Source organism: Perca fluviatilis, chromosome 11, assembly GCF_010015445.1.
Source record: "Perca fluviatilis chromosome 11, GENO_Pfluv_1.0, whole genome shotgun sequence".
NCBI lineage: Eukaryota > Metazoa > Chordata > Actinopteri > Perciformes > Percidae > Perca > Perca fluviatilis.
In genome coordinates, this window is record NC_053122.1 from 9,305,900 (window position 1) to 9,321,626 (window position 15,727).

Below are 15,727 nucleotides of genomic sequence, written 5' to 3' on the forward strand. Positions count from 1 at the left end.
CTGGAGGGCATACGCGCTCTCGCAGGTAAATTCTGCTCTCCAAGTTGATTTCTGCTCGCCCGAATGAAACTGACTTTTGACATTTTGGTGGCGGAGACCAAGGGAGGCAATGGCCCTCCTATGATTGGTCACTTTCAAGGCGATCCCACCCACAAACCTCCTTTGTCTAACTTGATTGACAGCTATCGTTCAGGAAGCCCGGATTTGGTGTCCTGGCCAAAGAAGTGTGTTTTGGTCTTTATTAATGATGTAGCGCAAGATAGCACCGTAAATAAAGGACTGTATAAGTGTCTCTCAGCTGTTCTGTTGTTGGGATATGTGCGAATAAAGAAACCAAAACATGTGATATTTATGAATGAATGTGTTGAAAGAAACAGTGAGACAAACCATGTTGTATCACCTGTCAGATACCTGACAGGTGATACAACATGATACCTTAGATGTGATCTCTGAGGCATTAATAAACTACTTTCTATTGTGATTATATATACCTTACGCTTTCTTTGTGTTGGAATTTTAAACTGCGGTGGATATGTGAGGACTATGGTTAACTGCTTCTCAGATCTCTGCAGGGTAAATCCAGACAGCTAGCTAGACTATCTGTCCAATCTGAGTTTTCTGTTGCACGACTAAAACAACGTTTTAACGTACACACGTTCCACCAAAACAAGTTCCTTCCCGAGGCTATTTTGCAGAGGCACCGGGGCTCCATGCGGCGCCTAGCACTGCCCAAGATGATTGTGATTGGTTTAAAGGCATGCCAATAAACCAGAGCACGTTTTTCTCCCATCCCAGAATGCTGTGTGGATATACAGTACAGGCCAAAAGTTTGGACACACCTTCTCATTCAGTGTGTTTCTTTATTTTCATGACTATTTACATTGTAGATTCTCACTGAAGGCATCAAAACTATGAATGAACACATATGGAATTATGTACTTAACAAAAAAGTGTGAAATAACTGAAAACATGTCTTATATTTTAGATTCCTCAAAGTAGCCACCCTTTGCTTTTTTGATAACTCTGCAAACCCTTGGTGTTCTCTCAATGAGCTTCATGAGGTAGTCACCTGAAATGGTTTTACCTTCACAGGTGTGCTTTGTCAGGGTTAATTAGTGGAAGTTTTTCCCTTATTAATAAAAAAGCAAAGGGTGGCTACTTTGAAGAATCTAAAATATAAGACATGTTTTCAGTTATTTCACACTTTTTTGTTAAGTACATAATTCCATATGTGTTCATTCATAGTTTTGATGCCTTCAGTGAGAATCTACAATGGAAATAGTCATGAAAATAAAAAAGAAACTCATTGAATGAGAAGGTGTGTCCAAACTTTTGGCCTGTACTGTATATTACTATGTATATTGTACTTGACAGTTGGGAATGCCATTCAAACTAGGGATGCACGATATATGGGCAATCATTTGGTATCGCCGATGTCAGTCATTCATTTTATACATCAGCATCGTTCCGACGTAGCTGCCGTTGTTTGTCAGGGCGAGGCTGGTGATGTGTGTCTGTTTTTGGTTGGTGACGCAGCACAGGATTTACATGCTGAAGACAAAGCATGTCTAAAAACACTGAATGTTTTTCATGGTGAAAAAGGAAGACATGCGAATTGCAGTATGCAGTATGTACAGAATATGATATATTATGTTTTATACAGATCATATCGACATCAGTAAGTATATATAACAGCAATGTTAATATCGGTTATCGGTATCGGCCAACATTTTCATATTGGTGCATCCCTAATTCAAACCCAGAGCTCTGATGAAGAGCCCTTCTGAAATGTCAGTAGTACATCAGAGAGGAGAAATAACATTACCATTATGCCCATGTTCAGATGAATTTACAGTGCAGTGCATTAATGATATTATTTTACAGAACATTTTTATTGATGCTTTCTATATGATCATTTGATCATGCCATACTGTATCTTTGAGCTCACCTTTAGCTATTTCAGTCTTTACAGTGATTTCCGGTTGCCTCAAACCAACTTTTCCTCCCATCCTGTTTCACAAATCAATATCACTTACTGCACTCAACCTGAGGCACAGAAAGCATTACAACGATTTTCTATCTTGAAGCTTTCTCTTTTCTTACACAAATAGAGAACTCCTTCAGTACTGTGTAGGGTTATTGAGCAGTATGAGTGGATTGCCGCAGGAGATACTTACTAAATGCAATTCCGGCTTTAAAAGTATTTCCTTTATTTGGGATGTTTGCAAGAATTAGTTTGGTTTTAAAGCAATTTACTATTATTTGCCTTTAAAGCCTTGAAAAATGGTAATCATTAAGTGCTGAATATTGTTTTTGATTGTATCTTGTGTCGCGTACACTTTTAGTTTCTGTTCATTTACACTTAATTGTAGCACAAATAGTTTATTTTTGATTGAGGAATGATGAAAAATTTTAAATAAGGAAAATTTGATTATTTGAATTTTATCTTCATGTGATAAACAACTTTACTATTCGTTACTATGTGCTGTATGTTTTTTTAATTATTTATTCATGTATTAAGCTCTGAGCACTAATCCTGTACTGAACACTTGCCAGTATGTCAGTCAGAAATCACTGTGACTCACTGACCCCATTCACACAAAGCTAAGAGTAAATGCATCTAAGAAGCGTTCAAGACAGATTGAAATCCGAGACGCATTCCCGCCAGATGGTGAAAAAGTGTAAATGCATCTGCCTCTCTCCAAGACGCACATATAATCTTTATTCCCCCTTTGGGTGTGTAACTATGTCAGTAAGCAGTCTGTGGAAATAACCACTTACTGTCTGATTTTCTGAATACATCTATGATCTGTCTCCTCTGTCCTCAGGAGCTAAAGTTACATGGAAATTGCACTTAAATGAGTATCTGCTCCCTGATCCGTTCAGACACTGAATGACTAAGACCCACTACAGCTTTAAGTCTGTCTCTTCAATGTAAACTGCAGCACAGTTAAAAGAAAGAAATTCATTGATCTGTCACTGCTTAGGTCCCAAACCCCTAGAACTTAAACAGTGAGCTGGGCTTCCTTACAGACTTCACCATCCTTATTTGCATTAATTCCAACATTGAACATGTACACTACAGAAGTGGCTATACTGAACACAACGGATATTAATCAAACTAAGAACATTGGGTAGACTTTTGTTCAACATGGCCTATGGTTAACAATTAAAACGTTAATTGTAGGATTCTAATATTCATCTCTAATTAGAAAACAACATTATTTTCAGCCCTAGCTTGCATTTTGACTGAATGAAAAATGGTAAGTAACTTAAGTGGTTATTTCTAATAAAGTTTCTTTTTGTTTTTTTTAACCGCCCAAATGCCAAATAAGTGCAGATTAATCCCACTGAGACGCTAAAAAAATTTTTCCCCCTGTTTGTGGAAAAAAATTTTTTTTTTTGGGGGGGGGGGGTGTCCCTCCTTTTTAAAAATTTTTTTTTTTTTAATTTAAAAAAAATTTATTTTTTTTTCCTAAACCAATGTTTCCCAAATTTTTTAAAAAAAAAATTAAAGCCCCCCCAAAAAAAAAAAAAAAAAAAAAAAAAATGCACTTCACATCAATTCAGACTATTATTATTACCATATCTGTGTCTAAAACGTCGGAAAACCTAGAGCAGATAATAAATAAATAACACACAAAAAGCTTAAAGACAAAGCTTTCTAAAGAAGTCCACTGGGGACCAACTGCAATCATTAGATCTGCGTCAATAATCATTGTTATTTAGTTCTGATGCTCACATTCATTCGGCTTAGGTGGTGCCCAAAACTGCCTGGGTGCTGTGCCTAAGCCTTATAATGGTAGGGAAAACTCTGTAAACAGAACAAGAAGTGTAGAGAATGGATACATGGATAGGAATTTCCACTAGAGAACATTGCGTTCATTGCATAAAGTGAAGTCAACGTGTAAGGGTAGTTGATGGTGTATGTACAGCTGTCGCGTTACGTCACCACAGTGAGATGACCAACGTATTAAAGATCAGCTGTTTTTAGATTACTAAGCAACAGTCCCAGAACAGCACTATGCAGCATAGCTGTTTTATATGGCTGTGGGTGTAACTGCATTTACTGTGTAGTTTCCAGAGAACCTAGAGAAGCCTCTAGAGAGTAAGATGTGTGTTTGTTAGCACATAATTACCTCACCGCCAAGCAAAGGCCATATTAATAAGAAACAGCACTAGAGATGCATTATTCATAGAGCACAATGTAGAGAATATTGTGTGGTATAGGAATCTATGATTTGATGTTTTATTCATAGTGTTGTGCCATAAGACGATGGGGAGTGGTGTGTGGAATAATAATTTATGGTTTTATTATTGAAGTACCATTGCTTTCATAAAGTCAGAGGTTGGTGTGATGAATGTGACCAGTATTAGTCCAGTCTGACCCTCACTCTCGTCATATTTTCAATTGTTAATGGAGCAGCAGTGTGATATTACTGATCTTACCCTGAAACAGGGAGAACGAGAGGTGGCATTACTTTAAAAGGAAGAGGCTCGATGAAACAATATCAGGGTTTTTCCTGCATAGAGGAATTTTTGGCAGGCCCAATAGGTTTTAGCCAGGCCCAAAGGAAAATCACCACCACCAAAATGATAAGAATTGAGATCAAAAATAGCAATTCAAATCCTCTTTGACTGTGTTTAATAGCAATTTACCAAACAACCGTTGAAAAGCAGAACCTAAACTTGAATAGGAGCGCTTATCTCAGTTTTATCATCCAGGTTTTATTTACTCAAGTGTAATCAACATTTCTGTTTATCGAATTTTCTGTCAAATAAGGTAACACAAACTCATTGCCTTTTACTGTACGTGGACGGATCCTGCTTACTGTCGTACGTAGTCTCAAATCAGCATGACGGCAGCACACCCAGAGCCATTTGAGCACACCAGGCTCATAACCTAAAATATAATTCTGCCATTTCCATGTCAGCTTTACAGAGTTGAATTCAAAACATTTGCGTTAATGAAACTAAATCAGGAACTACAGTGGAACCCACAGAAACTCTCCAACATATTTTATATAAAGTCATTCATCGGATTAAATGACTCAGTAGTTTATTGGCATTTCTTTAAAGGAACACGCCGACTTATTGGGAATTTAGCTTATTCACCGTAACCCCCAGAGTTAGACAAGTCGATACATACCCTTCTCATCTCCGTGCGTGCTGTAAGGCTGTCTGACGCCACCAGTGGCATCAGGCCAGCACAGAACATGCAGGTGAATGGTTCCAACTAGCCTACTGCTCCGAATAAGTGACAAAATAACGCCAACATGTTCCTATTTACCGTAACCGTAAACAAACCGGTAACTATATTCTCAGACAGGTTGTTGCAAAGCAAATCATTCTGCCAAAGTACTATATTCTTCCGCCTGAGAATATAGTTCCCGGTTTGTTTACGGTTAGAAGATGGCTGTGTCTCATGTTACGTTGTTTTTTGTACACGCTGTGACTCTACAAATCACAACATGTAAATAGGAACATGTTGGCGTTATTTAGTCACTTATTTGGAGCAGTAGGATTACTGGAACCATTCACCTGCAGGATCTGTGCTAGGCTAAGCTAATGCTGGAGCCGTCAGACAGCATTACAGCACGCACAGAGATGAGAAAGGTATGTATGGACTTGTCTAACTCTGGGGGTTACGGTGAATAAGCTAAAGTCCCAATAAGTTGGCGTGTTCCTTTAAACCAATCGCAATCGTCATGGGCGGCGCTAAGCTCTACACGGAGCCGATGCAAAATAGCCTCAGGAAGGAACTTGTTTTGGTGGAACATGTACATTCAAAAGGTTGTTTTAGTCGTGCAACAGAAAACTCAGATTGGACAGATAGTCTAGCTAGCTGTCTGGATTTACCCTGCAGAGATCTGAGGAGCAGTTAACCATAGTCCTCAGAAATCCACCGCAGTTTAAAATTCCAACACAAAGAAAGCGGAAGGAAAAGGACATCGGCGAAAACACATGCATCCAGCGGAATTTCCTGCGGCACCAGAGCAATCCCAGAAGTGGAACGTCGAGGATATAGACTAAATGGGGAGCGATATGCTGGACTATTTCTTGAGCCTCCGCTGGTTGCCTGAACAGAACCCTGTTTCCAGTCTTTATGCTAAGCTAACCAGCTACTGTCTCCAGATTCATATTTAATGGACAGATATGAGAGCAGTATTGATCTTGTCATCTAAATCTCGGCATGAAAGCGAATAAGCATATTTCCCAAATATTGAACTATTCCTTTAATCAATAAAGTGTCTGCCCAGCTTTATAGAGCTGCTCAGCGGTTACTGGGAGGCTTCCAGGTGTGACTGTATAGACCTTAACAAATGTGCACGATGGTGGTGTTAAAAAAGAACATGGTGATCACCAAACTTCTTCCTAAAGAAAAATATACCCTAAAATAAAACATGAACTATGTAAACTAATTAGCCTGTTACTGCCAGTGTTTTTGTGTGCTTATGATGTTTGTATGTGTTTGTCTTTCTTCCTCCATTGTGGCTGTACAGTACTCAATGTAACCTTTTCTTATCAGGGATTAGCTGTGGAGGGAAGCAATTTATTTACAGCCTCTCTCTCTCTCTCTCTCTCTCTCTCTCTCTCTCTCTCTCTCTCTCTCTCTCTCTCTTATCTCTTTTGTTCTCTAAATAGCTCTCTGACTCTCATTTTATTTCTCTCTCTTTCTTTCATTCTGTCAATTCACTTGCAGCTGTTAGTTGGTGTAAAAGTAAAAGCAATTTTACCCAACTATAAAGATAAAATATAATTTTGACCTGTGTGTTGGAGACTGTATGCGTCTGTGTGAGCAAGGGCTTGTGTAGAATCTCTCTCTCTCTCTGTCTCTCTCTCTCTCTGTCTCTCTCTCTCTCTCTCTCTCTCTTTGTCCTTGCTCCTCTTAATGACCTCTGACCTTTTCCCGGCTTCTGCGTCCATTTGAACTTTTGTTTGTCTTTGTTATTCTTCCCACAGTTTCGTGTGCCACAGCCCCCTCACCCTCTCAGCAAGATGAACCCACCCTCACAGCACTGGAGGAGGGACACACACATGCCTGACACACACCGTCTGCCTTGGGTAAATGCACACACACTTACAGATTACAATCCAGGCAACACTGTCTTTAGGATGATTTTATATAGGGGTGAGCTTGAATAGTCAACTATTTGAGGATTCGATCTTAGAAGACTACAAGTCTCACAGTGGCGATAAAATGTGGTTATAAACAAAGAGCATTCCATAATATGGGGTTTGTCAATGTCTGATTTTACATATCATTGCTTGGTTTCTCTCAATAAATCATGTTATACAGCCTATTTTCAAATACATTTATCAATTAGAGCTATCACATAAAAATGTAACACTAGCAGAGCGCTAAATATTTTTTTAATTAATGAATGATTCTCTGTCAAAATCAGCAGGGGAGGCACATATAACGAGCTGTTTCCAGCTTTCATTTCGCTCTCTCTCTCTCTCTCCCTCTCTCTCTCTATCTCTCTCTCTTGTTGATTGTCCCTTCACTTCCCTTTCGTTTTCCTTCAGACTGTGGATTGCTACAATGGGGGGAAATGGAATTAGGGCTGAAAGGAAAAGCAAGCAGCATAAACTGGAAGCCAATGTCCCAAATGAGAATATGGATCAGTGTGCAAAAAAAAAAAATCAAATCACAAATCCGATATGACAGGGACACCCCTAATTTTATAACACTAAAACTCACACATAAAAACTGAGCTTAAATGGGCACACAACTGTAGCAATTACACTTAACTGTGTCATTTTTAATAAAAAAAAAAGGCCATTGATTAAATGCCCCAGATGGCAGGTTCAGCCAGTATCATCTAAGTGACAGAACAGGACTTGAAGTTCTAGTCCAACCTGCACCACCTGCTGTATAGGGAAGGTTTACTTAGGTAGCAGCAGTTTAGACCTGCAGATGTAAACAAGCTGATGTGCACCATATATAGGGAATGAAAGTAAAAAGACTCTTTAGCGTTGACACTTGACACATGAGTGTTACAACTGCAGTTTTTTATTTTATAGCTGCTACTTTTTTTTAACATTAATATGCATCCCCCCAGCCTGCCTATGGTCCCCCAGTGGCTAGAAATGGTGATAGGTGTAAACCGAGCCCTGGGTATCCTGCTCTGCCTTTGAGAAAATGAAAGCTCAGATGGGCCGACCTGGAATCTTCTCCTTATGAGGTCATAAGGAGCAAGGTTACCTCCCCTTTCTCTGCTTTGACCGCCCAGAGAATTTGGCCCACCCATGAGAGAGAGACATCATGGCTTTCAAACGAGCAAAGTGGCAGTTGGTCAAGGCCACACCCCCACCCTCCACCTTGCCCCCCCCCTCTCTCCTCCTCAATAGCTACAGACACAGAAATGGCACATCCTAAGGAAAGCTCATTGTGGGACTGGCTCTAGTGGCTGTAATTCTGCACCAAGGCTGAATTTCGGGAAAGAGACTTCAGATACAGTATTAGGGGACCACTAAGGTCTATATAAAAGAGACTTCAGATACAGTATTAGGGGACCACTAAGGTCTATATAAAAGAGACTTCAGATACAGTATTAGGGGACCACTAAGGTCTATATAAAAGAGACTTCAGATACAGTATTAGGGGACCACTAAGGTCTATATAAAAGAGACTTCAGATACAGTATTAGGGGACCACTAAGGTCTATATAAAAGAGACTTCAGATACAGTATTAGGGGACCACTAAGGCCTATATAAAAGAGACTTCAGATACAGTATTAGGGGACCACTAAGGCCTATATAAAAGAGACTTCAGATACAGTATTAGGGGACCACTAAGGCCTATATAAAAGAGACTTCAGATACAGTATTAGGGGACCACTAAGGCCTATATGACAGCATCCAAAGAGTACCATGTCATGGGACCTTTAAAGAAAAAGAAAAGGCAAGGTATGAAGCTCGCTGCATATGAGAGTTAAAATTAGTGTGTGATGTGAATGGATTTGGGTGCACGGGTGATTGGCTCTGTTCTAACACCAAAATTTGCTAAGCTCTGACAGTAACAAATCCATTGTCTCTCCTCTCACTTTCTAATTAACAAAGAGCAGCTTCTCATTTATAGCCGGCGCTAACCGTCACTGGTTAAAATGACAAATGTTTCTTGTGGCAGGTCATATCAGCTGTAATTAACTTTAATTCTGTAAGTAACTTGATGACGGGCCGAAATGAAACTTAGTTGTTGACCGGTTTGTGTGCTCGCTGCAAGATTGTTTGTGAAGTAAAAGAAGCATCACTCTGTAACACCTTTTTACAACTGTGAGTGGACATAGTGTTTCTGGGGTCCCAACAACTCTAACAGAGTGATACAGCTTTTTGTCTATGCGTAGTACCCACCACAGGACTTGAGCCCACATTTTCCACTCGCCAACAGTTTTAGGAGCTCCCCAACAAAAGCCCCAGATCAGAGGCAAGTCGTCGTTGGCTCGGCACTTGCAAATCGGCACTGGAGCGCTATGTGTGAACTGCAACCCACACTTGCATACACTCATACACATACATGCATACACATTCTTTCCTGCATTTTCATACATACAAACACATGCTGCCTGCCATGTATCTCAGTCTCTTTGTCTCTGTGTGTGTTTGTATGTAGCCCTCAAAGGCTACTTTTATAATAATAATGAATGTCTGTCTCTTAGGCTAATTAGCATTTACAATCTATTTAAAATGTCTGCTTCCTAGAAGAGGGACCGTGCTGATGAAGAGAGAGGGAAGATTTACATTGCAATAATTGCAGCTGTTTAAGTAGATGGAAGTATTACTCTACAAGATATTCAAATCATCAGATCCACAACTACTGTATGTAGATAATATGCAACAGTAACACCATATAACAGACACAGATAGAAGATCATAAAACAAAAATGAGGTTTGGTCAAACACAAATTTATCCAGAGCATTTAAATATACCAGCTATCCTCTTAACTTCATTAAGTCAATATTAACAGATTGGCATACATTATGTACATAAATATGGCCAGAAAATGCAACAGTTCATCAAATAAACATAAATACATTTTAGACAATTATATGATGTGATTTAAGGACTATATGATATCTTCACATCAGTTATCTACCCCAAATGGAGACATTTCATTACCATCCTCCTATAGAAACTGAAGCTGATGGTCACACATTATTTATGTCCAACAGACATGTGTTTTTTTTTCATCTTGTATGAAACAGTCCTGAACATGGAGTTATGAGAAGTGTGTAATGTGAACACAACATGCGTGAAAGGACTTAATCCTGACTACATTAGTCTCTCTCGAAGCCCCCAGTACACATGGAACAGCCTATTGTACTGACATGAATGGAAGAGCAGAGAAAAAGAGAGAGGAGTAATTTATTCAGAACTTGAAGAAATGATGGAGAGAGTAGACAAGGGAGGGAGAGAGAGGCAGACAGACAGACAACAGAAAAGCAGTGTAATTTATGCAGAGCTCTGAGCTCCAACAGGACACTGTGCCTAAGAAACAAACTGTTGGACTTGTTGGTTTATGGTTTGGCAGGACCTGATAAACAGTGTACTATGTATAATGTTGGATACACATGACAGGGCGTTCAGGCTGAACAACACATGTTGTAGGAGAAAGGGGTCAAACACATAACTTTGGATGGCTCTAGACAGAAACTGAATTACTGGATTCATGATTGCAGGAATAGGACTTAAGACCTTGGTGGGTGACTGAACAAGAATGCAAAGAAAGAAACTTACAATTCACTTACACCTGACCTTTAGTGATATATGAGACAGTAATATTGTGATATGTAGTACACACATGTGCCTTTAGTAATTAGATAATAGTTGAATAGCAGCACATAAACGTATGGAAGCAAATATTGGCTATAGAGATTTGAATCTTAAAAGCGCAACTGATCGATTCCACCCAGGCTCGATTGCTTATCCTTGGTATCCCGGATTTTCAGTCTTCAGTCAGTCTTCAATCTTAAATTCTAGGATTTTTTTTATCCGAATGGAGCTGATTGAATTTTAGCAATCTGATATAGTTTTTGAATATAAAGTACTTGAACTGCCTATGTGAATCTGTGAACTAAAAACGTATATACAGTGGAAATTATGTTTTTGAAGTTGAACAACTTGGTATTGACCAGATGGGAATTCAGACCACATACGTACATTCAGAGCTATACATTCAATGGTACTTCAATTTCAACATTAAGATTTCAGTAGTGATTACATTTCACAATTAAGTATTCAGTAGCTTATAAGACATGTTTGGGATTGATTAGAATCTGATTACAGCACCACTGGCTCAGATGACTGGAGTTGGCCAGGGCTGAGAAGAGCACTTTGAGAAGAGAATTTGACAAATAATCTGTGAGATCCACTACATCAAGTAACGTGACATGCCAGATGGTTTGTTACACAGAACTATCTGAGAAGCCGTCATTGGCAACTGGCAGGCACTTCCAAAACATACTTGACATGTGATTGGATGAACGATCTGTCTGTTAGTTTGCCATTGTTGTTTTAAACAAACACTCGCGGCCGTCACACACACCTAAACCACGCCCATAGCTGCCAGTAGCTCCTCACTGAACGCTGATTGGTCCGGTCCGCCGCCGTTCGGACACAAAATCATTACTTAAAGCCTGACAGGAGGGATTTACATATGATATGTGATATCGCGAGAATCCAGCTGCAAGGTATTACATCAACAGCATCCTCAGGATGTAATAGTCTGTTGTCTTGTAGCCCTAATGATTACCTACAGTATGCATACAGTAGGTGAAAGATGTGAAGCACTTTAATTAAGTTGAAGGAAACTGGTTCTAGTTGTAGATGTATGTGAAGATAGACACACACACAATGGAGCTCTGACACTCTTGGTCTCCTTCCCATTGTGGCCTTTTACAGCACCACTGAAGGAGGGGAAACATTTACAGTTTGCCCAAGTCAGGTGCCCGATTAGAATTAGATCCTTGTGAATTAACAATGGAATGGGAGATCATGGGAAGCACTTTTAGTTGTTAGGGTGCAAGGTGTGATCGTTTTCCATATTGCACATTTCTATTTTCTGTTTCCTACATTTCATTTTAAAGTGGTGAAGATATGAACTCCGATCGTGGTTTAGCACAGTGGCTGTTAATTACAGAGTCAGCATAGAAATAACATAACTCGACTCCTGACTCATCACTCAGCTCTCAAGTCACGCAACTCATAACCCAACACCGCATATGGGTTTGAGATAGAGTAGAAAAGAGTATGAGAGAACGAAAGAGTGAGAGGGATGAAAGAGAAATTGAGGATGAGAGTAAGAGAGCGAGAGGGCAAAAGAGGGGAGGAAGGAGAAGGATGGTGAGAGATGAAGAGCAAAAGAGTACGAGAGGGAGAGACTGGTGTGGCTAGCCAAGCAGAAAAGGCTGTCAGTCTCTATAAAAGATCTCCTCTGTCAGATTAGTATGAGAGGGCTTCTCTATCACTGCCCCTCTCTCTTTTCACCCTCGTATCTCTCACTCTTCTCTTGCATGATTCTCTCACTCCATTTCCCTCTCCATGTCTCCCTCTCGTCTTTGCTCTCAGAATAATTATCATACACGGCACTGCTACTGGTTTTCTTTTTGCATGTCAGATTAGCATTGATACATTTCCACGCACAAAGATCTGCCCTGTGTGTATTCTCGCAAAAGGGGGCTTGTACATGTAAATGACTGTGTTCTGTTGCTGAATGAGTATTTGCTCTTTCTTTTAAGCCTGAGAATATCATTATTGATAATTAGTCTGTGATAGGAGCTGAGGAAGAATGACTACACGACACAACACAGAGCTGTCGTTCAGACTGGGTATAGCTTTCTGCGGTAATGGTGATTGGCGATGGGCAGTTTTTCCATCTCTTCCATCTGTTAACTCTGACAGTAATGTTTCATGCCACTTTGGTCTCCTATGGTCCCCTATGTATATCTTATTGATTTTCAAGCTCTATCAGGAAACGTCAGCTTCCCGAAACTTGACTTTGTCCCTCATCAGTGAAGAGTTAGTAAGGAAAACAACCATGTAGCGAATACGATTAAAAACGTATATAAAAAAGTATAGTTTAACAGGCGTCTTCAATTGTATTTTCTCCAATCTTGTCTCTCTTTAGTCATACTCAGTGCAAGGTTTGGGCGATGAGGACTTCAACATCCCGCCCATCACTCCCCCCACCCTGCCAGACCACATGCTGCCCCCCCACCTCCCCCACGATTCCCGCTCTGGGCCGTACCACCCTCTGGACCCCCCCTCCAGCTCAGCTCCGCACCACCCCTACCAGCTGCAGGGTATGGATCTGCCTGGCATGCCTGGTAGCCAAGATGGAAATGCTATGTTGAACCAAGATGGTGGCACATTCAGTCCGGATGGCGGCCCTATGACCAGTACACTGTCTGTGGTGAGTGCTCATAAATTATCTCACATATTAATGACAATCAGAGCTGCAAAGATGAATCCATTAGTTGTCTACTATTAAATGAATCGCCAGTGATTGTAAGATTCGACTAATCGGTTTGATTGATTATTTATTTTATAGAGTCCGGCGCAGGGCTCACTCCACATAAAACGCTACATTACATCACTTCCAGCAAACTTGAACAACGAAGGCAAAACAGCGTCATCAAACAGTTTTAACTGATAATTCTCTGATCTAGCTCAGCTACAGTAAAAACACAGAACACTTCATCACGTTAGCGTGTCGTTCACTATCGAGCCTGTTTGTAACCGACAATGTTTTAACCGGCTTAACAGTTGAGTTAACACACTCGACTGCCCTGCTGTTAACAGACATGAATTAATGCATGAACACACATAATGCCTCGTTCATGAACTCATTACAGTGCGGCGCTGAAGTTTTCATATAGAGGAGCGGAATTTATATAGAGGAAAAACAATAGATATTCGGCGGGGGTTTTTTGGCATAAAAAAAATATTTTTCTGGCCTGTTGGGGGTTCCCATTGACCTGGTGGTGGCCTGCCAGGCCAGTACAATTATAGGGGAAACGCTGTATGAAGGTTTAGATACTTTTATCACTGAAAAAACATAAAACGTTAATGAAATCATTGAAACTGAGATGAATTGAAGCTGCTGCTGCCTAACTGGGACTACACACTTTGAACAGTCACCTTGGATTGTGCTTGATACTGAACATTTTTTTTTGTCTTGCTCAAAGATACTTTGACTTTACTTATTGGAAGAAGATCGAGGTCTTAAGATCTGAGCTGACAGCTAGCTAATATATTTTAACTATATTCTTTCATATTTTTATTCACTTTAACTGTGTGAAATTAACTATTGCCCCGGGGCAGTGTTATTTGAATCATGGCAGCTGGTCGATGTGACATTTTCCTCATATTTTAAGTCTTCATTTCACAGTAAAGTGAAAATCTTGCTTTTAGTTGTGACATTCAGATGTGGCTGACTGTGTCATACAGTAAAGAAATGAAAGAGTCACCTTCATAGACTTGTAGTTTCTTCAACTGCCATATAATCTCAGTTTTCAGTGGGGTGACAAAGGCATATATGTGTCAGTATCTGTAATAAAGATTTCTCCTATTTTACTGAAAATGAAACTTCCCACCTCCCACTCTTGATCTTTTCAATCTTTCTGTCTGTTGTCTCCATCTCCATATTACATCCACCTGCTGTAATATGAAATGTCAATTTGAAACCTCATGAATGCCCAGACTGTGGTTGAATTAGAATGACTATAAAACACCCTAACACAGACCGTATTTTTTAATACATTTTCATTAAATCCAGCTGTTGTTCTCTTGGCGTGTGACTAACCTGTCTGTTAGCTGTGTAACAGAGGAGACAATTATTTTAGTGGCCTGAAGGAAAGGTCTTATTTTCCATCTGTCTGTCTCAGTTCTACCTTTTCTCTCTCTCCTTCTCTCTACCTCGCTTTTATATTCTCATACTAACATTCATTTACTGCCAGTCCATGAATGGTGGTTGCCTAGCAACCCTGTCTGGCTCAGCCTAATCTGGGTGGGGGGGGATAGAAAGATTCAAGTCTGTGTGTGTGTGTGTGTGTGTGTGTGTGTGTGTGTGTGTGTGTGTGTGTGTTGTGTGTGTGTGTGTGTGTGTGTGTGTGTGTGTGCGTATTATTTCAAGAAGAGGCATTTTGGGACTGCTCTTTTTTACTTTTGGCTGCCATCTCTGCGATTTTGTTCTTCTTACCTGGTTCATAATAACCCTTGATGTTTAACTACAGTGTTAAGTGTTTTACAGAACAAATGATTAACCGAGACCCAATTTCCCTATACATGTGTGTCTATTAGACTGATGTGTCCAAAAATCTTTTTAAAAGACAATATTACCTTGAATGTCAATATAGTTTTGTTATGTCAAAGTTTGAATACCTCTAAATCTATTTTGATTTTATTATAGTTTTATTTAAGAAAATGAACACATTTTGTTTCTTGAGTCTCCACGTCGCTGAGTCGGAGGGATAATAACCACAAGTAACCACGTTGGCATCGAAGTCATGATCAGCATCATTCTTATGACATAACAACAACAAGACATAACAGCTCAAATGGAAATGTTAACATCTACAATTCCACGACAACTGGGCAAACTCATTCATGAAATAAAAAAAAGAAAGATTTTCCAGTTTAAAATGAAGATTCAGAATTTTACCGCTGTACTTTTTATATTGAAATCCTGTCATCAACCAAACCTATGTGAAGATGCGAGCATC

The 15,727-nt window shown here is 39.8% G+C and overlaps 1 protein-coding gene across 1 annotated transcript in view; it reads left to right on the plus strand.

Moving 5' to 3' along the window:
* The window catches only part of tox (thymocyte selection-associated high mobility group box), a 52,466-nt gene that overhangs the window by 18,747 nt on the left and 17,992 nt on the right, over positions 1–15,727 (plus strand). The window contains exons 3-4 of the mRNA XM_039816590.1: positions 6,964–7,065; positions 13,132–13,416. Coding sequence (XP_039672524.1) covers positions 6,964–7,065; positions 13,132–13,416 — 387 coding nt within the window. The remainder of the gene's footprint in view (positions 1–6,963; positions 7,066–13,131; positions 13,417–15,727) is intronic.